The sequence below is a fragment of the Mus musculus genome, chromosome 7 (genome assembly GCF_000001635.26).
Source record: "Mus musculus strain C57BL/6J chromosome 7, GRCm38.p6 C57BL/6J".
Classification (NCBI taxonomy): domain Eukaryota; kingdom Metazoa; phylum Chordata; class Mammalia; order Rodentia; family Muridae; genus Mus; species Mus musculus.
This window is the reverse complement of record NC_000073.6, coordinates 12,767,807-12,790,060: the sequence shown is the minus strand read 5'-3', so window position 1 is coordinate 12,790,060 and position 22,254 is coordinate 12,767,807. Positions and strand designations below refer to the sequence as shown.

The following is a 22,254-nucleotide window of genomic DNA, read 5'->3' as shown; positions in this document are numbered from 1 at the left end:
AGCTGTTATCCCACTTTCTATAGATTATGAAATGAGGTAGACATCCATTGTGAGAAGGCTCCAGGAGGTCATATCAGATAGTGTGTGGCTTAGAACATCCACAGGTTAATTCAACCACAGTCAAAATCCCCAGGTAGTACCTTTTCTGTTCCTTAGACTCAGATACCAATGCTTATTCTTTCTTGAGGTAAGTATTGATGCAGAGGTTGTATGGGGCCTATGGTGAAGCCTGTTAGCCAGTGTCTATGGGTCCAGGAACCTGTTTGACTCAGTATCATGTTCTCCAGGGTGAAGCAAGTCATGACCACGCCCTCTGAGATATCTTTTAGGAAGTGGGCTAGTGAGAAGTGACATGTTTTGTCACTAGCAGAGATGATGGAGGTCGCCCAACATGCTGAGTGTGGCACTTAATGACTGAGACATTTGAGGTCCTCTGGGTGACAGTCTCTTCAGATGCAGAGTTGTTATCAACGTTTAAGCTTCAGGAGAGTGCAGATAATGGGGTGAACTCATGAAGTCGGATTCTGACCACTATGTATGCATTCTCCGCTCACAAGGAAAAGCCTCTGCTCACCCTGTATGAGTCTCTGATTCCTCTGGAGGCCAAATAGCTCCATCCTGCACCCTTGTGGTCATGTCCCGGGTGAGACCTCCAAATGATGTGAATCCTTGGAGAGGGACAGAATCTTTCTTGGCTCTTGTGAGTTTAGGGAAGCCAGCATGATGGATGATCCAATGGTCACTAAAGTCACTTCGAGTCAGTGGCTTTCGAGACAGTTGCATCATGTCCAAGTAGAATAGGAAACCTGGACAAGAAGTGATAAGAGCCAACTTAGATTTATTAAGGATGTGTGAGAAAGGCAAGTTTTGATACTTGGTTGTGAGTCCTTCCAGAGACATTTATTGGAGAGCACTTCTGGTTTTGGGCTCATAACATTCTGTATTTTGTACTGGCAGGCTCTCTGCCCCTTTTATCTAATTCATTTTAATGGTTTCATAGTAATTCTTTTACATGGGCTTCTGAGGAGGAATATAGGGTGATATTACGTATGGTAATATTATTTAGTCCTGTAAGTGCTGCAGTGTACCGGCATTTTATACACATGCAGGTGTACCTGAATATATACTTGGATGCCACAACTTTCCATTGCTCCTACGAAATTCATGAGAGAATCAACTGAAATCAGAAAAGTTTACATTGCCTGTCAGTTGTACAGGTTTCAGCCTAAGATCTGCTGGCTCCATTTCCTAAGGTGAAGTGGAATATCACAGCTTGGGAACTTGTAGCAGAGGAGGATCCTCACTTCATGACCAGGAGGCAGAGAGGTTACAGTCAGGGTACATAAAGACACTCCCTTCCATTCCCCCAGTGACCCACTAATTCATACTAGACTCTACTTCCAACTTCTAATAACCCAGGGAGTTAGTTACCCATTGGTGATGTCCATACTCTTAATCCAGCCTCCTCTCGGACTGTCTGGGGGCTGGACCTTCAACACATGAGCTTTGTCAACATTTTATATCCAAACTATAGTGATGAACACACTTGGAATAATTTGTGTGAATGAAATTTCTGAATCAGTGGGAGGCTGTGGAGAAAGGATGGCCAAAAAGGAGAATTAGAGGCACCAAGTCTTCAAATTGAAATCCAAAACCCTTCTTAGTGAGACGGCTGACTGGGGGGGGGGGGTAGGTGGGGGGGGACGACACTGACTGAGGGAGTTTTCGTATTGGAGACAGAGGCTGACTCTTACCAGAATGGAGGAAGAAAGAATGCACTAGGATGGAGGGTGACAGAGTGTGCCAGCGCTGCAGTGCAGCAGAGAGAAGGGCTGTACCAGAGGGAAAGCTGGGACAGCTGGACAGCAGAGTTGCTATAGAAACAGGTGCAGAGCGGCTGCAGGGGGCAGGGGGGATGGCTGAGAGAGCACTGGCTCAAGAGCTCACAACTGTATCTAATGCCAACACACAACACCTTCACACAGACAAAATACATAATACAGGCAATGCACACAAAATGAAAATAAACAAGTTCTCTAAAATAGCAGAAAACAAACAAACAGGCCCAGAGCACAAAGGATGAACTTGATTGATTTGATCTGAGAGCTGCACGGTGGCTCAGTGTTTTGAGTTATGTGTTTAATACCTTAACTGTGAATTCTGGGACAGGCAGTTATCTTCATAAGGTAATACCTGAGCTGGCTGCTTTGAGAAATATTTAAGACAAGAAATGAACAAAAAATAAAACAAACCCAAAACCAAAAACAAATAAAAAACCCAAACCAACCAATGAAACAAACCAAAAACCAAAAACCAAAACCAAACCCAAACCCAAACAAAGCAAAACAAAGAAGCAGGGAGTACCTTTTCTCTCCCTTAGACTCACAGAAAATACTGCCAACTTGGCCCAACCAGAATTGCACTGTAGGACAGTGCCACACCCATTGAATGGCACTAGAGCAAGACTGCTGAAAATACACACAGTGAGTCAGGGCCAAGCCATCCACGACACTGGCACTTGCTTTCCCTTTGGGGTTGCAGCTTGGCTTAGCCACCTAGTCAGCAGCCCACGAGGACCCGTGGATATTGGGAAAGCACAGTTGTGGGTGGCAGAAACAGCGGAACCTTCTGTACCTCTTGCACCCAATACAGCTTGTTAGCTGGCTTTCCTTGTGGGTTTCCCTGGGGCTCCGGTGGCCCTGTGCCAGCCTTACCGTGGAAATACTTGAGTAAACTCCAGTCAAGGAACATTGTTTATGCTACCTTGTACCAAGGAGCTGAGAAACAAAGCTCTTCAAACCAGATTTGGTCTCAAACCACGGGCACGAAACAACTGGTGAGCAGCTGTGCATGTGTATATACAAACACATAAAGAAGAAAACCTGTGCATTGAAAGCAAGATTATTTTGTCCAGTTCTTAAGTAGGTGAACAGGTAGGTACATGTCTTAAGCAGCCTCCTCTCGATGGCACCACTGTCTAGGGACTGAACCTTCAACTTGTGCATTGTGAATACTAATAAAGTCTCTCAATCTGTCATATGGAATGTGGTGTTTTGCCTTATTGCTGCCTCGTCTACTATGAAAGAATTTATTTTTTGCATGGATTTGTATTATTTTGGTCTATCTTTATTTTTGTCTCTACTAAGAAAATTAGTTTTTAAAATTCAGATGGATTTTATTTTAAGGCAAAGCCTTGTGGTGTTGAGAGAATGGAGTCAACCTTGGGATCCTTCTTCCTGCCTGTTTCATAAGTGCTAGAATACACATACCCAGCATTCTGCCAAAAGCAAACATTTGCTTCTAATGTATCCATTGACTAATTTTTCATTTTGATTTTAGTTTTTTGAATATTTTTTATTTGGGTCTGTAAAGAGGAAAGACACCATCTAAGCAGGGCTGACACAGTGCTCTGGACAGGTTCTGCCAACATGGAAAAGAAGATCCATGTCCCTACTCTGGAGCCTGGAGCCTGGAGCCTGGAGCCTCTCCTTTCTTTTCCTCTCTGACTTTGTTCACAGAACACAAAGTGAGAGCCCTAGACCAGATTCTTGGTGATCTTAGCTCAGTTAACTCTTAAGTATCTTTTCTCAAAAGGATCCCTTAAAAATGACATTTGCCAGTGTTTGGATTATGATATCTCTCAAATGAACACTAAGCAAAGCCCATACCAAGATTTAAAATTTCTCTTTTCTCTAAGTTTTATTTTATACATTCAAATCTTAGACCATTCCGGAGTTTTAATATTTTAATATTTGTCTTGAGATCCTGATTTTCTTCCTCTTTTTTCCCTTGCATGCTCCCCTCCTCCCCCCAAAAAACCCCCAGTTAATTGAATAATTATTTTCTCCAGGACTGTAATTCTGTGTTTATTCTAAACTACATTCTGATGTATATTTTTTTTCCTAGACTCTATTACATTGTCCTGTCTCACTGTTAGATATACTATAGTTCTAACAAATTTCATTATTTACAAGTCTTTGCCATAACACATCAAACAGATTTTATTGTTTCTAACTATACAAAAATCTATAGAGAAAACTCTCTTCTGTTATTTTGATGCCTTTACTAAAGCAAAAATATTCCTAAGGACTTCCCATAATTTCTTTTTTATAGTTACATACTTCATAAGGATGCTGTGAGAATTAAATGATATATGTGGAATAACCCTACAGTAATGCCTGACCCTGCTATATAAATGCTAATATAAATATTATAGAATTGCTGCTATCATTACTTTTTTACAAATGCATACATGCATACATACATAAAGGATTAGGAAGTTTGCATTAATTTTCAAATAATATAGTTTTTGCATTCTAACTTGTAATTTTATGTTTTTTTTTTTTTTTTTTTTTGAGACAGGGTTTCTCTGTGTAGTCCTGGCTGTCCTGGAACTCACTTTGCAGACCAGGTTGGCCTCGAACTCAGAAATCCGCCTGTCTCTGCCTCCCGAGTGCTGGGATTAAAGGTGTGTGTCACTACCACCTGGCTAATTTTATGTTCTTAATTGTTGTCAGTATGTAACTGAAATATAATAAAATTGATGATCTTATAATGGGACCAAAATACAAATTACCAGCATCAGGAATGAAAGCGGTACCAGTAGAGATCAAGCAGACATTGAGCATAAGGTCTAGTCTTAATCTGCAGGCTGCTTTAATAAAACGGCTGTAATCTGAGTAATTTATAAACAATATAAGTTACAATTCTGGAGGCTTGGAAGTCCAAGAAGAAGGCATCGGTAGGTTCAGCCATAATACTTTGACAGCCTGTTCCTTAAAATCAATGCCTTCTTGCTGTGTCCTCATACCAGTGTGGAAGGAGCCAGTAAGCTCCCTCAATCTGTTTTTATAAAGGTATTAACCCCACCCATAGAGTAAACCCCTCTCAATGCACTGTGAAGCCACAACTACCTGGGCACTAATACAAAGTTAGTACAAGAGAACTGCAAACTAATATGCCTTATGATTATACACACATCAAGCACTCTCTCTCTCTCTCTCCCTCTCCCTCTCCCTCTCCCTCTCCCTCTCTCTCTCTCTCTCTCTCTCTCTCTCTCTCTCTGAAGTTAGACAAACTTATTCTAAAGCTTGTGTGGTAAAGAATAAGCACAATGGAACAGAATGGAGGCAGGAATAGACCCACAAAGTTACTTCTGACCTTCTTAAAAATATCACTAAATAGAAGCTTGCAGCAGATGAGAACAATGTAGACTACAGAGGAGTTCATCCTAACAGTGCAAGACTGGCTCAGGATTAAAAAGCTATCACAATCCATCCATTCACAGATTTTATTGTTTCACACAGAAAGCATTTAACAAAGCTCTCTATGAAATCAGGAGTAAAGGGGAACTCTCTTTACTTAGAAAGGACATATATAGTTAGCACAATTGATGTTGAAGATTTGTTTCTGTCTACTGTCTGACAGTGCAAGGATGTCTCCTGTTCCCTCCATTACTGAGTGTCACACTAGAAACTCCAAATCACCTAACTAGGCAGAAATTATAGTGCAGCTCTCTTTAAATGTTCAGAAAGGTGGTTTGGTTTTGTTGTTTGCTTGGCTGGTTGGTGTGAGGGTGTCTGGAGCAGTTTCAATTTGTGACCCTTGCTCGCTCTGAACTCAAAATGCAGCTCCAGTTCCCAAGTCCTGGGGTAATAGGCATGTGTTATGTCTGGTCCCATCAACTTTTTTTTTTTTCTTTTCTCTTGTGCATGTAGACAAATTTATTCTAAAGCTTTTGTGATAAAGCATAAGGTTTCACTAAAACTGTTGTGTTTTATAAAAATAGAGAAGGAATATGTTTGGTGGAGGTGCAGTAAGGTGTGGGTGAAAGGGGTGTCTCTGTGAGCGTCTCTTCCCCCTGAGGGTATAGTATAGAATAGAATTTATTCAGGGCATGGGGAGGGGAGTTGAGAGAGGCAGGGAGGGGGAAGGAGTGCGGGGAGGGAGGGGAGGGAAGGGGAGAAAAGAAGGAGGGAGGGGGAGGGGAAATGAGGACAAAGGGGGAACTGGATAAAGGAGCAAGGGCAGGTGAGCAAGAACAAGAAAGAGAGGGGGGGAGGGGAAGGGAGAAATGGAGGAGGGGGCAAGCAACCCCTTTTATAGTGAGTCAGGCACACCTGGCTGTTGCCAGGTAACTGTGGGGCGGAGCCTATAGTAATTGTCATCAAAAACTATTTTGAAAAAAAAAAAAGTGAGAGAATTAATGCTCCCCAGGGTTCTTATTCTGTAGCTGTAATGATCAGAAAAGTTTGGTAATGGAACAGAACAGAGGCAGGAATAGACCCACAGAGATACTTCCAACAGAGTTTTTCTCTTAAAAATGCAAAAAACCTATTCAATAGAGATAGGTTAACCTTCTCAACAAATGGTGCTAGAGCAGTTTCCATCTGTAGTATAAAACACATTTAGTTTTGTTCCTGGTTGTTGGCACAGCACTAACTCTTGCAGTTTCTTGGTAAGAGTGTCATTTATTCATCAGGAACCCCTTTCAACCACACTTTATATTGACAAATGACTCAGGATTGGGTCCCTAGATTGCATCAGTAAAGGCTTTGTCACCAGAGAATTAACAGATGAAAACTCAAAGCACCTTCAGCTTAAACAAAACAAAACAAAACAAACCCAAAAACCTTGTTGGGTTGGCAAGTGTGTTTGTGCTGATAGAGTGGTCGGTCCCTCATCTTCAATTCTCCTGCTCTTAACCACCATCTTACTTACCTACCCTCCCCCTCAAACCTTACCCACGATACACTTTAATTGGTCTGTTTCTGATTTTTTAAAAATCCTTCATAGTAAACTGGTAAACAGAAGCAAAGTGTGTTCCTATGTTCTGTGAATTGTTCTAGCAAATTGTGTGATGGAAGTGGCGGGCATAATCAGCCTGACACTGTGTGGTTGTCCTGCAGTTGGTGTTTAAAATGAGACCAAGTCCTTGGCCTGTTCAGTGGTACTTCTGAGTCGTGTTAGAACTGGATTGGATTGTGGATACGTAGTTAGCTTTGGAGAATTGTTTGGTGTTGGGAAGGTGAGCTGTCAGAAGAAAAGTTACCCCAAACCTGTGGTTGAGGGATGGGGATGGACTTCAACATAAACTTTCTAATATACAAAATTAACTAAAAAATTTATGATGGGCTTAAATATAACAGGTAAAAACTATAAAACATTCAGAAAAAATATAGGAGAAAACATTCAGGGCTTAGGACTCAGCATGGGTTGTTAAACTTGACAACTAGGCACATGGATATAGCTCATGAATTGCACATCTAATTTAAAATCCTTTGGTTAAAGGTTATGGTAGGGACATATAAAGCAATATACTGGGAGAAAGGATTTGCAGACTCTATCTGGGTAAAAATAAAGATCTTTTGGAACACAATGTTCATTTAAAAACTAGAAAGTAGGCTAGGTGGTAGTGTCACATGCCTTTAATCTCAGCAATTAGAAAGCAGAGTGTACTGGCTAGTTTTGTGTCAACTTGACACAGCTGGAGTTACCACAGAGAAAGGAGCTTCAGTTGAGGAAATGCCTCCATGAGATCCAGCTGTAAGGCATTTTCTCAATTAGTGATCAAGTGGGAAAGGCCCCTTGTGGGTGGGACCATCTCTGGGCTGGTAGTCTTGGTTGGATAAGAGAGCAGGCTGAGCAAGCCAGTAAGTAACATCCCTCCATAGCCTCTGCATCAGCTCCTGCTCCCTGACCTGTTTGAGTTCCAGTCCTGACTTCCTTTGGTGATGAACAGCAGCATGGAAGTGTAAGCCGAATAAACTCTTTCCTCCCCAACTTGCTTCTTGGTCATGCTGTTTGTGCAGGAATAGAAACCCTGACTAAGACACAGAGGTAGGCAGATCTCTGTGAGTCTGAGGCCAGCCTGGTCTACAGAGTGAGTTTCAGGACAGCGAGGGCTACACAGAGAAACCCTGGCTCAAACAAACAAACAAACAAACAAACAACAACAAAAAATTGAAAATGGGTGAAACAAATCAATAGATCCTTAAGAGGATACATAGATGGCAAATAACCATGAAAATACGTTCAACATTATTGGCCATTAGGGAAATGGAACTAAACTACAATATGATAAGTATACTCAGGACAGCCAAAAGACTGATAACCACCCAAACTGGCAAGACTGTGGAAAAATGGACTCATACATACACTGGTGGTTAAGTGTAAAACGGCACAGCTCTAGAAAAGGGCATGGCAGTTTTCCATTGGTTTAGTTTTTCACATTAAGCTCATGCTTACTATATGACATAGCAACTGTGTCGTGAGTAATGTTCACACAAAAACGTGAACATGAATTTTCATAGCATTTATTAAATATCAAAAAATTGGAAGCAAGCCTACAGCCTAACTGGTGAATGTTTAAACTTGTATATTACTAAACTTTAAGCAGTAACAAGGAACAAACTCACACATACTAATGGATTCCAAAGGAATTACATACAGCGAAAGACATCTCAAAAGGCACTGTACTATAAGATTATATTTATATGAAATCCATAGGAACGAATCTGCACTGGGGGCCCACACAACAGAGGTCAGAGGTGGTGGTGATGTGATTGTTAAAAAGGAGTAGTGAAACCATCTTGATCGTGGTATTAGTTAAAATTATCAGAACAGAATAAAGTGTTTTTTGTGTGTGTAAATAAGGAATAAAAACGTTTTCGGTGGTAAGCAGTTCAGCTACACATTTTAAAAACCATGTCAGACGAACAAACTGGCTTTCAGAAGCTCTGCTGTGGAAAGCAGCTTCCTTCCCATCTCTGCAGGAGCAGCCTCCTCTTCTTCCTTTTTGTCTTGTTGCTCAATCAAATCTACCAAAAATCTGGTGAGGTGTTTGAATTCAGTTTACTCTCTGAAACCTTAACTGTTTTCAGCCAGTCTGTTCAGTGCCTTCCTCCCAGTCTCTCCCTCTCTGAAGCCTTGCCTCAGGGTTGTGGGGTTTTTAGCTCTGTCTGCCCACAGTAGGTCTGCGCACTTGTTTCTTGACTGTTCATGGTCTTGAGTCTTCATTTGTGCAGGATCCCCATTTTAAGTCTCCATCTCCTCAGTTTCTCTGTCTCATCTCTGGACTTGTAGACTAGATCTTTACTGTCTTTGGGTCTCAAGGTGCCTGAGAGTTTTTGTTTCTTAAGCCTGTGTATTTCAGTCTTTGTCTCCGCCTCTCAGGTTCTGGTGGTCCTAGGTTCCTTTTTGGGGGTGGGTGGGGGTGGGGGGGGTGGGAATGTACGATTGTTTACTCCGTTGCCATGGCATCGGAAGTGACGCGGGCGCACGTGGAGGCGAAGCGGAGACAGCCTTTTCTGATTGACTGGCGGTGCGGTCACAGCAGCTTCGCCCCGCCCAGGTCTGGCGAACGGCCCCGCGGCACGCTGGGGGTCGCAGTTTACGGCGCTGCAGGCCGCGCACGCGTATTGCAGCGGGCCGCCATCGGCGCTCGGTGTTCGAGACTGCGCAAGTGAGAGGGGCATCGCTGCGCAGCAGGTGGGTCGGGCCGCCTGGCAGCCTTCTACGCGGGGCCGTAGGTGTTTGGCTGGTGTACAGGGTCGGGCGGAGGGATGGACCTGCCTAGTGTGGGTTGAGCCAGGAGCAGAGACCCTGGGGAGGGGGGGTGTCCCACCGTGGCAGTGTCGCCGCAGGTGCTATGCCGCGGAGGGGAGCTAAAAGCTCTTGCGTGGGGATGTGGCCTTGGGATGTGGCCTTGGCTGCGTTTGAATTTGAGGCTGAGAGAGCAGGACTGAGCAGGCTTTTGGGTGGGGGTGTGGCCCAAGAGCGCTGTAGGCGACTGTAGCAATGCCAGCGTGTAGAGCGGGCACCGTGTGAGTGAGGCGTGGGATGAGGCAGGATTGGGGGTGTGGCTCTAACGTGTGGAGTGGGAAGTACCACGTGTTCCCGGGATTGTGGCTCGGTAACGCAGTACGTTAGTATTGTGTCGGAAAGAGGTATCTGGAGGACAGGTGGGATGTGCGAGGGTCTTGGGTTGTGGTTTCCAGGTGTGCAACGGACAGGGGGCGAGGTTAAGAGATCCTGACTGGGTGAAGGCCCAGTGCTACTGCTTCTTAGATGCAGTTTGGGGTAGAGTCCACCGGACCCTTCAGGGTGGGAGAATGCTGCTGAGGAAGAGAGGAGGGCATTAGGTGAAGGTGGGTGCAGGGTTTGGTAGGGATGGGAAGTCCACAGAGGGGAAAGATGAGCGTATAAAGGCCAAGGAGGGTTTGGGGACCCCTGTCTTTGTGTCCTGGAGAGGCAGGGTTGAGGGTATCCGTAGATCCATGGGGGTGGGAGAGTAGGAAAGTGGGGGAGGTTTCTAGGAGAGATTCCACTGGACTGAGGGGTAACACGGGGCTTTAGAATGCAGGGGTCCATTCTGTTATGGGGGTAGAGAACACTTTTGGGCTTCTGTGTAGGGACCCCTTTCACGGAAGAGGCGTGAAAATGGTGTTTTAGGTGCTGTCCTGACCGAGAGGGCTTGGAGAGGAGCAAAGGACATTAGTTTTCCCAGTACTACTCTATGAGGGGCAGGTAAGAGGTGTTGTGGACCACTGCGGGCTGGCTTTCCAAGGTCGTAGAAGTCCTTCCTACTGTTTGTGCAGAGTTGGTTAGTGTTGTCCCATTTCCTTGCCTTTTCTTTTTTCCTCCTCCACTGCTTCCATGCTCAGCCCTCCCCTCCCTTATGTTGCTTTGTATCTCAGCCAGCCTCTCAGAGTCCACAGTGAATGTTACAAGATCTTCCTTCCACATTCTGGCAGTATCCTGTGGAGGTTTTCTCTCCTGCTCTGGAGCCAGAATAAGGCCCAATATCGAAGTGAGCCTTTGTTTATCTTGATGTTTGGGTCTGTGAATTTGAGTTTGTCTGTTTGTTTGTTTGTTTTTGGCAACCCTGGTCAGTTTGTTTAGGACATCTGTTCGACTTCGACTCTGTGTCGCGTCATATGAGAATATAGGGCATATTCTTGGCAGAGATTACAGAAAGCAACTCTTTTAATAATGATCCATTGTGTGTGCTTTTGCATTCTTTTAAAGGTCATTTGTATTTTTTTGTAATTTATGTTAATATCTGTGAGTACAGGGGAGACTGAGTGATTAATTTCTGACGTCCCAGTGAGATTAGTGTTCATCATCATCAGATCCTAGTGGTTAGAAAAGGTTTACAGGGCCTGAGAAGGTGGACTTGTTTTCTGCTAAGGCAAGAGCTGCAATGAGGATTTTTTTTTGGATTCTCCTAGCTCAGCTGTCCACCCATCCACTTCTCTCAGTTTCAGTATTCAGGCCTAGAATGTAGCCCTTAATACTTGCTTGACCCATACTTCTTTGTCTCCTGAAATCTGCAGGCTGGAGTCCAGGAAAACCCATCCAAGGGAAGTTTTGGGCAGCCATGAAATGGTGGGGTCATTCTGCATCGTGGTGTGCCACAATCTCTGTCTTATTTGTACTGGGAGTGTGACTTCATTCAGGCTATTTGGTCTCCCTAGGTCTTCTTTCTGCCTAGTAAGTCCCTGTAGCAGTGTAACCAGGTCTAGGGCCAGGTAGAACAAGTAAAGCATGCTTAGGAGTAGAGCTCATTTGAGATTCTCAAGGTGGTCTTATTCCCCTGGTCCTGACACCCAGAGGTTTATTTTGAAGGGGGGGGGGTCTGGCTGTTCAGGTTGCCTCCTCTTGCCATAGGAGTTTTCTTTTTAGGTAAAGGAAATGGGGGCACATGGTTCTTTCCTATTCCTAGGGGCTGACAGGGTCCTCCACTGATTAGGCTATTGGCTTATGTGTGCTTCTACTTAGTCCTTGGGCCCCATACCTCTTCTGTGTTCAGAGCAGAGCAGGGCAGGTAGAGGAGGAGATGGATCCCAAACAGTTGACTGAGGGCTGCTGTGCCACCTGAAAAGAAGCAGAGGTGATGGTGATGTGATGACCCCAGTGGTGAAGTGGATGTGGGGAGGAGCAGTTAGGGACTCTAGGCAGGGAGAACTTCATGAGGAATTTGGAGCAAGAAGGATGGAGCAGCTATGTCAGTTTGTAGGTAGAACCTGAGCCCAGCACGCACTGTGAATGTTCTCCCGACCTACACCTTGGGTTTATTCTTTGTACATGTAGAGGCTTGTGAGACTGCGAAGATGACATGAGCCCCCAAGAAGGCCTGGTTTGATAAACCTGTGTGTGTGGACATCTTAGCAAGTTTACAGTTAACTTTGTGCCCACATAACTATTCATTTGTTACATAGAGTTCTGTATCCAGAGTTCTGGTGGCTGTGTTGTCTCACTGAGGGTGACATTACACTGCATATCAAAAGATGCTCCAGGAGAATCAGAGGTAGAATGTGGGTAAAGAAAAGAGCCTAGAGTGGAGGCTGGCGGAAAGGCAGTAGCATAGAAACATGTTAGGACTCTGGCTGCCTTGCTATAGGACAAAGGTGAGTAGTCTCCATCAAGACAACCTCAAGGGCTTAAAATGTTATCTGAGGCTTTATATTGCCTTTGTTCTAGGAGCATGAATGAGGGAATGCATTTTTAAACTTGAGGTAGTGAAGGAAACCCAAAGTAAGACAGATCTTGGAAACTGGAAATTTGTTTTTAAAAAGAAGAATCAAGAGAACATGAAGTGGTTGAAACACAGGTTTAAAACAATAATGTTAGGAAGTTGAAGATAGGGACAGAGGATGACACGATGGAGCCAGGTAGAGCTCTTACCTGACAGCTATAAGGAAAGCAGGCAGTTTACCTACCCTCAGAGATAAAGAGATCATAAGAAAATGCTAAGTGCTAGTGGGTGGTCTAAGGATCCTCAGTGCAGATGCTGGGGCAAAAAGGAATGAATACTGCCATTGTAGGTGGTAGGGGTGAGGCTGTCCCTGTAGCTAGGTTATTCTATTCTTTCATTTATTCTTCACATAGGTCCTAAATGACCCCAGATAGATGGGTATGAGATTCCATATTGGCCATTAGACATACATAGGATGCCCTTTAATAAAGACATACATTTCATAAAAGGCATAGTGAACAAATACTGAAGCCAGAGCTGCTGGGCCTATAGTGACCTGTCTATAAATAACCCTGCTCTCTTAGGGATAAGGTTTCAATGTGGGAGACAAGCAGTATGCAGATATAAAGTAGTATGAAAGAAGTGTGAGGACATGTCGGGACTATGGACCTTGAGGGACCACTTCAGAGTTCAGCCCTGTAAAAAATGAGAAAGGTGCCTGTAGGGTAAGCTGGGGTTAGGTAGGGAGACAGCTGTCGTCATGGACAGATTTTATTTTGAATTCCTTGATTATTTTTAGAAGGAAAAGCCCCAAGCCGTTCCTTTGAATGGTCCTGCAGAGGACAATGGTATATACTGGATTTGGGTGGGTTTTGGAGTTTATTTTATGTGTGGTAGTGTTTTGCCTTCATGTATGTGCTACGTGCATGCCTGATGCCCTCAGAGGTCAAAGGAATCATCAGATGCCCTGGACCCATAGTTATAGAGGTGAGCCACCATGTAGGTGCAGGAAATTGAATCTGGGTACTCTTGCCAGAGCAACAAGTGTCCTTAACTACTGAGCCATCTCTCCAGCTCTGAGATCTAGTAGGTTTTTGTTTTTATATTTAATTTTTTTATTAGGTATTCTTTTCATTTACATTTCAAATGCTATCCCCTTTCCTAGTTTCTTCTCTGAAAGTCCCCCCACCCTGCTCCCCAACCCACCCACTCCTGCTTCCTGGCCCTGGCATTCCCCTCTACTGGGGCATATAATCTTTGCAAGACACGAGCTCTAGGGGGTACTGGTTAGTTCATATTGTTGTTCTTCCTATAGGGTTGCAGAGCCCTTTAGCTCCTTGGGTATTTTCTCTAGCTCCTTCATTGGGGGCCCCGTGTTCCATACAATAGATGACTGTGAGTATTTACCAGGCAGAGAGAGCCTCACAGGAGACAGCTATATCAGGGTCCTGTCAGTACAATTTTGTTGGCATCTGCAATAGTGTCTGGGTTTGGTGGTGGTTTATGAGATCTAGCTGTCTTCAGATGCACCAGAAGAGGGCATCAGATCTCATTACAGATGGTTGTAAGCCACCATGTGGTTGCTGGGATTTGAACTCAGGACCTTTGGAAGAGCAGTCAGTGATCTTAACCTCTGAGCCATCTCTCCAGCCCGAGATCTAGTAGTTTTAATGAGAAGAACAATACTGCACTGAGATCCTTCTTGTTTTGGGGAACTAAAGTCCCAATAATAAAGACTTAGATGTTATAGTGATATGGTATTTTGGGGATAAATCTGATTTGGTGTGATACGACCTATATCATATATATAATATACATAGTAAAAATGAATTTACTGATATTGTATGGTACATTCATCTAGGTGTATAGCTGGGGTCTCACTCTGTGGGCATCTGTTTTGTTGATGTCCTTTGCTTTTCCTCAGGTACTGCTGACCTTTCCTGGTTACCCTGTTATCTTTGCTGTCTTTGCTGAGTTCTTGGCAGTTATATTTCTGTGGCAGCCTGTGAAGATGCTGCCTTTGGAGAGGGTGTTAGCCTCTCCTAGAAGCTCTCCACCCCAACCAGAACCATCTACTCTGCGGTCAAAAGATACAGTACAGCAGGAAGAACCTGGCCAGCAGGAGGAACCCATCCAGCAGGAAGGACTCATTAAGCAACAAGAACCTAGCCAGCAGGAGGAATGCAGGAGGCAGGATGAACTCATCCGGAAAGAAGAACCCATCCAGCTGCTGGAAACTAGTCAGAGGGAAGAACTCAGTGAGCAGCAAGAACCTAGTCAACAGGATGAGCCCAGTCAAGAGGAAGAGTCTGTCCAACTGCAAGAACCCAGCCAGTGGGGAGAACCTGGCCAAAAGGATGTACCCATGCAGCAGGAAGAACCTATGCAGCAGGATGAGCCCAGCCAGTGGGAAGAACCCATGCAGCAAGATGAACCCATGCAGCAGGAAGAACTCATGCAGCAGACAGAGCCCATTGAACAGGATAAGCCCATCCAACAGGAAGAACTCACCCAGCAGGAGGAGCCCATTCAGCAGGATGCTTCCATCCAACGTGAACTCATTCATCAGGTGAGGCCCATCCAGAAGGAATTGATTCTGCGGGAGGAGTTCATTCAGCAGGATAAGTGCACCCAAAAAGAAGAATTTATTCAGCAAGAGAAGCCAATTCAGCAGGTAAGGTTCAGTGAACAGGAGGAACCCAGCCAGCAGGAGGAATCCAGCCAGCAGGAGGAATCCAGCCAGCAGGAGGAGCTCAGTCAACAGAAGGAGTCTAGCCAGAAGGCTCAACCATACCAACAGGAGGAACCCAGCCAACAGCAAGAGCCTAGCCAGAAGGATCAACCCAGCCAGCAGGAGGAACCCAGCCAACAGCAAGAGCCTAGTCAGAAAGATCAACCCAGCCAGCAGGAGGAGCTCAGCCAACAGGAAGAGCCTAGCCAGAAGGATCAATGCAACCAACAGGAGGAACCCAGCCAACAACAAGAGCCTAGCCAGAAGGATCAACCCAACCAACAGGCAGAACTCAGCCAACAGGAAGAGCCTAGCCAGAAGGATCAATGCAACCAACAGGAAGAGCCTAGCCAGAAGGATCAATGCAAACAACAGGAAGAGCCTAGCCAGAAGGATCAACCCAACCAACAGGAAGAGCCTAGCCAGCTGAAGGAAACAGAAACCATCACTGAGAGATCTGCTGCTGACCTCGAGTTTTCCCGCCTCCGCTTCCGGGAGTTTGTCTACCAGGAGGCAGCTGGGCCTCACCAGACTTTGGCCAGGCTTCATGAGCTATGCCGCCAGTGGCTGAGGCCCGAGGCCTGCTCCAAAGAGCAGATCCTGGAGCTGCTCGTTCTGGAGCAGTTCCTGGGCATCTTGCCAGACAGGGTCCGTCCCTGGGTGGTAGCCCAGTATCCCGAGAATTGCAAGAAAGCTGCCTCCCTGGTGGAGGGTATCTCTGACATCCTGGAGGAGCCAGGTGAGGCTGCCACCCCAGAAGAAAGCATGCCTTAGAGGAGACGGGCAGGAGGTCCTGGAAGGATTGGAATCTGCAACATAGAGTTCAGACCCCAGCCGTGGCTTTCCTGAGAGTGTAGTCACCCCATGTGTTAAGGGGCACAGAGACAACCATCCCTGAGCTGGTAAGGGAGCCCCTCAGTCACCAGGGACCCAAGCCCCCTCCTCCGTGCCCAGTGGCATTTCTATCAGGCTTGCCTCATGGACTAGGGCACTCACTGCCTTGGGTTCCTGCCCTCACATTTGCTTTCCAGATGTTTGGAGGGCAATCAAAGGCAGGTACCAGGCTCTTAAAAACTAGGTAAATATTCTGGATGGATTGGTAGCTGGAGGTTTTCTCTGTATCTAAGGGTGGGGCCTGAGAGATGGGTGGTGATGGTCTCTAGCCTAGAGGCTCAGGCCATACTTTGGGTCCATATCTGGCCCTTTGTGGATTTGCTGTGTCTCAACCTATTGGAATTACTATTGCCTTGATTGTACACAGGAATGATGTTGTGTTCCCCGGGTGGGTCATCATCGTCATTCAGCGAGGGAGACTATGAGAGGTGTCCTGAGCCCCTGCTGCTACCATGTGGGTTGCTAAGTCCTAACAGAAACTTAAGACCTAGGGACATCCTGGTACGCCGTGATACTTGTAAGTAGCAGCGATCATCTTGCCGTGGCTGACCTTCACTGAGGAGGTACATGGGGTGTGCAGTTGGGAAAGGGAGGATGTGCTTGGTGGAGGCAGCATGAAAGCCAGCGGGAAGTCAAGTAGCAAGGCATGGATGTCTGAATCATAGTTGGGACTTATTTCTGTAGATTCTTGTATATATTAGATATGCATTTTTTTTCTCAATTTGCTTTACAAAATTTGTCAGCCGTACATGGGTATCAACCAAGAAATAATGTCATTGTGGATATAATTCAATGCCAGCGTACGATGCTTGCCATTAGCAGCATGAGGCTAGAAGTCAAACCCTCACCCTCTACTGCCAAAAATTATTTTTCTCCTTACCCTATGGTAGAGTGTCTTAGGGTTTTACTGCTGTGAACAGACAGATACCATGACCAAGGCAATATTGTCTTATAAGGACAATATTTAGTTGAGGCTGGGTTACAGGTTCAGAAGTTCAGTCCACTATTGTCAAGGCAGGAGCATGAGAGTGTCCAGGTAGGCATGGTGTAGGAGGAGCTGAGAGTTCTACATCTTCCATTTGAAGGCTGCTAGGAGAAGACTGGCTTCTAGGAAGCTGGGATGAAGGTCTTAAAGCCCATAACCACAATGGCAAACTTCCTCCAACAAGGCCACACCTCCTAATAGTACCACTCACTGAGCCAAGCACATTCAAACCTTTATATAGAGCATGTCCTTTCGTGTCTTTCTGTACATCATATATGTGTACAGAAGGTCTGTGGGACCATGGTGTACTTGTGCCCTCTCATTTGTTATTCAAATAGGGCAGCTGTGGTCAAAGTTTTGGTTCCTCAGCTGCTCAGCATTCTGTATACTCAGTCTTTCTGTTTTGCTTTTTAAAATAGGCTACAGTATCCTGGCCTTACTGTTGCACTCTAGCGTGTGTGACATGGTTTCCTAACAACCACTGGCCAGAGGGCACATACACTTTAACATTCCTGTGATTATTTAAAACCTTTGTGATACACTGCAAACCAGCATAGAATGGTGCCCACTGTTTGTTATTTAACATTTCTACCAATCTAGTTGGCACAAAAAATAAGTCCTTGCTTCGTGATCTGAGTTGGCCTTTCTGGGTCACTGATAAGCTTGAATGTCTTTATGGTTTTTTACTTTTGTGTGCACCCTGGTTTGTCAATTGCAGACAAATAGAGTGTTCATTGCGCTTTGGAACCTGTGTGTGCGGGACGAGTTTTTCTACATTTGTCCTGGGGCCTCTCTGGGAGGGTGTGGGATATACTTATTTTTGGAGTTACATAGCCACTGAGAACTTGTTTCCTCAGCTCCCCTTCTACCAGCTTGGCCTACTCTGGAATCTGTGCATTTGGATCAAGAGCGTACAGAGGGAGAAAAGAGTAAAGAGGCCAACGCTGCCACAGCTGAGCTGAAGGTGGGTGAAGGGGCTCCTCTTGGCCCTGGGAGGCTGATCTTGCCTAGCAGCTCACATGGCCTTTCCCTTTTGACTGTTGACTTTATTCCTTCTCTCAATAGTAACACTCTGGCACAGCAAAGGATTATGGGCTCAATATCTATAGTGCTGTGGCTGAGAAAGCTGCCCTTGAGAAAACTCAAGGGTAACCCGAGGAAGGTTATTGCCTTAGTGCAGTTTAGGGTGGGCCAGAGCTGTTGTTCTAGAATTCATTATCATTTCCACAGGGGCCTCTACAGTCGGAATGGGACCACCTGGATCCCACAGAGGATAACCTGACGAGTTACAGCAAGCTGCTCCTGTGGGGTGAGACCCACTTCCCACTGGCTCACGTTCCACCCTGCATCCTCTTCCAGAACTGTTGGCATGGAGGATTCTGACCCTGTCCCAGGAACTGTAGTTGGGACACCAAGGGTGATTTAAGTGTTTGAAGCTGAATATGTTTTAAGTGGCTTTGAATTAGGATTTGTTTGCCAAGGTCTCCACTTCTTCTGGTCAACACTTCCATCTGGGGCTTTCTGTTTGCAGCCCTGGCCTATGAGAACTAAAAGATCTGGATGTGGAAAGATGTCCTGACTTAAAGCCTCTAGCACTCTCACCTTGTTTGTGCAGAGCTGGGCCTTGGGAATGGCCTTTCACTGAAGATCTTACTCTGGAATCTTTATTTGTAGGGTGCTTATATCTAGACTCCTGAGGGTCTTTATTTATTTAGGTTCTAATTTTGGATTTTACTTTTATTTGTACTGGGGATTGCCCTGCTACTGAGCCCATTCGGGGCTCAGTCTTCAACTTTGCTCCACTCTAGACAGTACCCATTTTCTAGCTGTTCCATAGGTAGCCTCCAGCCTCACATAAGATCTTCCTCTTTGCCTCTGCTGCCTTCTTTAGAAACCTCAGCTTTCCAGGGGTTCTGACTAGAGGGCAGCTTTGATGGTGGTAGTCGGGATAGGAATTGCCCTGATGCAGAAAAGAAGGTAGTTGCAGTCTGTGTCCCAGAGATCCAATGAGACATGAAGCCTCTTAGCTTTTTTGTCTGTTTTTCCTTTACTTTTTCTTTTTTTCCCTCTAAACCCCAGGGTGTCAGTTTTCCCAGGCTGGTCCAACTTCCATGCTGGAGACAGAGGAACCTTGTGCGGTGGAAAACCTGCCAGGGGGCAGCCTCCCAGGTAAGGTTGAGTTAGGTGGTGATATGGGCCTGGTGGGTATGCAACACTTTTATTAGCCTCAACAAAGACTCCAGCTTTGACCTTATTCTTTTTCCTGTCCACTGTGTGGGGGAAAAATGCCATTTCCTTACTTCTCGCAGCATAATGAACTCCTATTAAGCATGTCACCCAAAGGACTACACACTTACATGATCTGTCAATTGACTAAGTTCAACTCCGTAGCCCTTCTGCTCCTTTTGGGTGGTTCTGAGGGCCACACACAGTCATATTCGTTCAGAGGCCTATCTAGGGCACAGATATCCCAGTCATCTCTCCACATGCTGCCCAGTGACACTGGCTCTCAGTGGAGCTGAGGTGAGGCTGTGGACCTTAGTTTTTCTGATTGCCTCTCTAAAGGCCTGGGCTTTGGCTTTCTCACAGATGCCTCTCGGTTTCATGGGGAGAATCCTAGAGGGCAAAAGCACATACCACACCTCTGCATGTTTTGTGTGCATGCTACTGTTCCAGGGACAAGCCAGAGACTATAGTGGTTCATTGAGCATCATGGGTAGAACTGGGTAGCTTGCCAAGACTCATTTAGTTCTTACCAGTGACAGACATATCCCCTGAACCATCTCATAGTTCTTTGCATCCTCCATTACTAAGTCACTTTAGTCAAGAAAGATGGCTTCAGATCTTCATCCACAGGAGGCTCCTTCTTAACATTTGAATTTCTGACCAGAATATACATGGTCACCTTTACTTACAAAACACTCTGGCAGTGATTGGTAGCATTGAGCTCAGCAGGCATTCTGAGTGTCAAAGAAAGAAGGGCATATAGATTGGGAGAGGGAAGAGCAGATAATGGGTCTTGTGAGGCTCATGGTACTGCACTGTGTGATGTCTTGAGTTGTAAAGAGGATTAGGCTGTGCATGTCAAGAGTTCTTAGTTGATGCCCCTTCCCCTGTGCTTAGCCCTTTGGGCCTCACAATTTATTATATTTTTCTTGATTTTTGTTCATCAGTTTATGACTCAGAGACTGGGAAATAGGACTGCTCACATTGTGACTTTGTTTCAGACAGCACCAGGCAGCAGGAAAGCAAAGGAAATGTGTGTGAGGAAGTCTCCCTGGGGGAGACACTGATGGAGAGTCTTTCAGGGGATGTTCCTGTTAGTGCTTCAATAGATACTGCCCTGGAGGAGGAACAGCAACCTCAGAAGGCTCTGGATGCCGAGGGTGAAGATTCAAGCCCTGCCAGTCCCCAGAGGCAATCAGTCATCCAGCAGTCAGCCCAGGACAAGGATAGGCCACATCAAGGCACTGGGACAAAGAGGCCCCATCCAGATGACGAGGATGAAATGGCCCCTGAGTGTCTTTCCAGCACCAGCAGCTACCAGCTGCCATTTGATGCAGGGAAAGTGCTTCATGTGGATGGTCATGATTCTGGGCAGGACTCAGGAACTTCTGCTGGGGGATGCTCTTCAGCTGATAAGTCTGATGCATCTCAAGGGAAGCCCTACACATGCAGTGAATGTGGGGAGGCCTTTGCATGGATCTCCAACCTTATGGAGCATCACAAGAGTCATGGCAGTGAGACATGCTATGTGAGCCAGGGCTGCTAGGAACCCTTCCAGTTCTGCTTGCTTGTGGTCAAGCACCACAAGAATCACATACAAAAAACCAAAACAAAGCCACACTCAGAGCCCTTCTCTGCCAGAAGCAAAACTCACTGGTGGGAGAATTGGCAGCTTCTAATGTGTGGGTGGTTTTCTTTATACGACCTGAGGTATAAGGCTAAGTAGCTCTGCTATGACTGTCCCATGACATGACAGTTGTAGCATGAGTGACCCTAAGGCTCATGTGTGGTAGTGGATTCTTGAGGTATTTCTACAGGCATATCTGTGATTATTTTCTGGATGCTAATGTGCTGAAAAGAACTGGAAAGGGGCAGGGCCCTCATCTTAAAAACACACTTTGGTCTGATGTTATATTCTGTAAACCATCAGATGTGAGGGAAGACTCCATTTCTGCAGTATTTTAATACCACTTATACTCTGGTCATTTGACATTGCACAAAGTGTTGAGTTGCCTTAAATGTGATCTATTGGCGCTTTCTTGAGCCCTCCTTGCCTCAGTTGCTTCCCTGTTTGTTCACACATAATTCTTGCCATCTATTCTGGCCTTTTCATAGGTACGTGATAACAGGTTTACTTCAGAATCCTTAAGAGCAAAAGCTGTTTCTTAGTTCAAGTCATGTCTTCATATGTGGAGTGGCTTGCAAAGATCACAGAATATGCCGACTTCAGACTGGGTTTCAGCCCGTTAGTGAGTTGTGAGGTCCAGTCAGTGGATGGCCACTGAGATTACAGAACAGCGAAGTGGAATAAAAGTAGATCAGAATGCATCCTGTAGTAAAGGCAAATACTGTTCTGTGAACCTTCTCAGCGGAGCGTCTGAGAGCTGCTACCACATCAAATGTATTTGTTAAGGGGTACAAACATACAGGTTGAAGAAACGATCCGAGCTGAGAGAACCAAATGTGGCCTACATAGGTGATCTTGTGGTTTTGCTTTGAACTTCAGATTACAACATTGTTTCTATTGCCTGAACACAAATGTAATTGCCCTGCAGATACAAAAAGGATGTCTTTTTCTGTCAGTGTCTGAGTAGGCAGTTTGTGTAACCCCCAAATCAGAGGCTTACCATAATAAAGTATTTATTTCTTCATTCATATTATGCCTCATTGTTTTGTGATTGTGCAGCTGCTTCCTTGAATGTTGGTGATGGGACATTTTCTTCCCTACAGTGAGCGAGTCTGGGAACCAGACACCATCCCGGCTGTAGCTTTCTTTCTATGGGAGTCTTGGAACATGTGGGGAAGCCTATTCTCTTTTACCTGGGAGAAGACACAAATCACTTCCATTCATAAAGCCTCAGAGCAATGGCTCAGCTTGGGGCCACATATCAGACATCCTGCATGTCAGATATCTACATTATGATTCATAACTACCAAATT

The 22,254-nt window shown here is 45.3% G+C and overlaps 1 protein-coding gene across 13 annotated transcripts in view; it reads left to right on the top strand.

The window, feature by feature from the left end:
* Zscan18 (zinc finger and SCAN domain containing 18) overlaps window positions 1–21,971 on the top strand; it is a 43,577-nt gene extending 21,606 nt beyond the window's left edge. Inside the window, exons 1-7 of one of the 13 annotated variants that reach the window (XR_003946439.1) lie at window positions 9,243–9,489; window positions 14,403–16,111; window positions 16,471–16,620; window positions 17,946–18,052; window positions 18,319–18,397; window positions 19,168–19,257; window positions 20,316–21,971. Coding sequence is in view for 9 of the 13 variants with exons in the window: in XM_011250507.2 (XP_011248809.1) it covers window positions 13,388–13,465; window positions 14,403–15,948; window positions 16,471–16,620; window positions 17,946–18,052; window positions 18,319–18,397; window positions 19,168–19,257; window positions 20,316–20,860 (2,595 nt within the window). In the remaining 4 variants the exon portion in view is untranslated. Of the gene's footprint in view, window positions 1–9,242; window positions 9,490–9,880; window positions 9,963–10,466; window positions 12,411–12,455; window positions 13,466–14,402; window positions 16,112–16,470; window positions 16,621–17,945; window positions 18,053–18,318; window positions 18,506–19,167; window positions 19,258–20,315 lie in introns of those variants that run through there. The other 12 variants (NM_001017955.3, XM_006539794.4, XM_011250508.3 and 9 more) reach the window with 12 other exon arrangements.
* The last annotated feature ends 283 nt before the right edge of the window (window positions 21,972–22,254 follow it).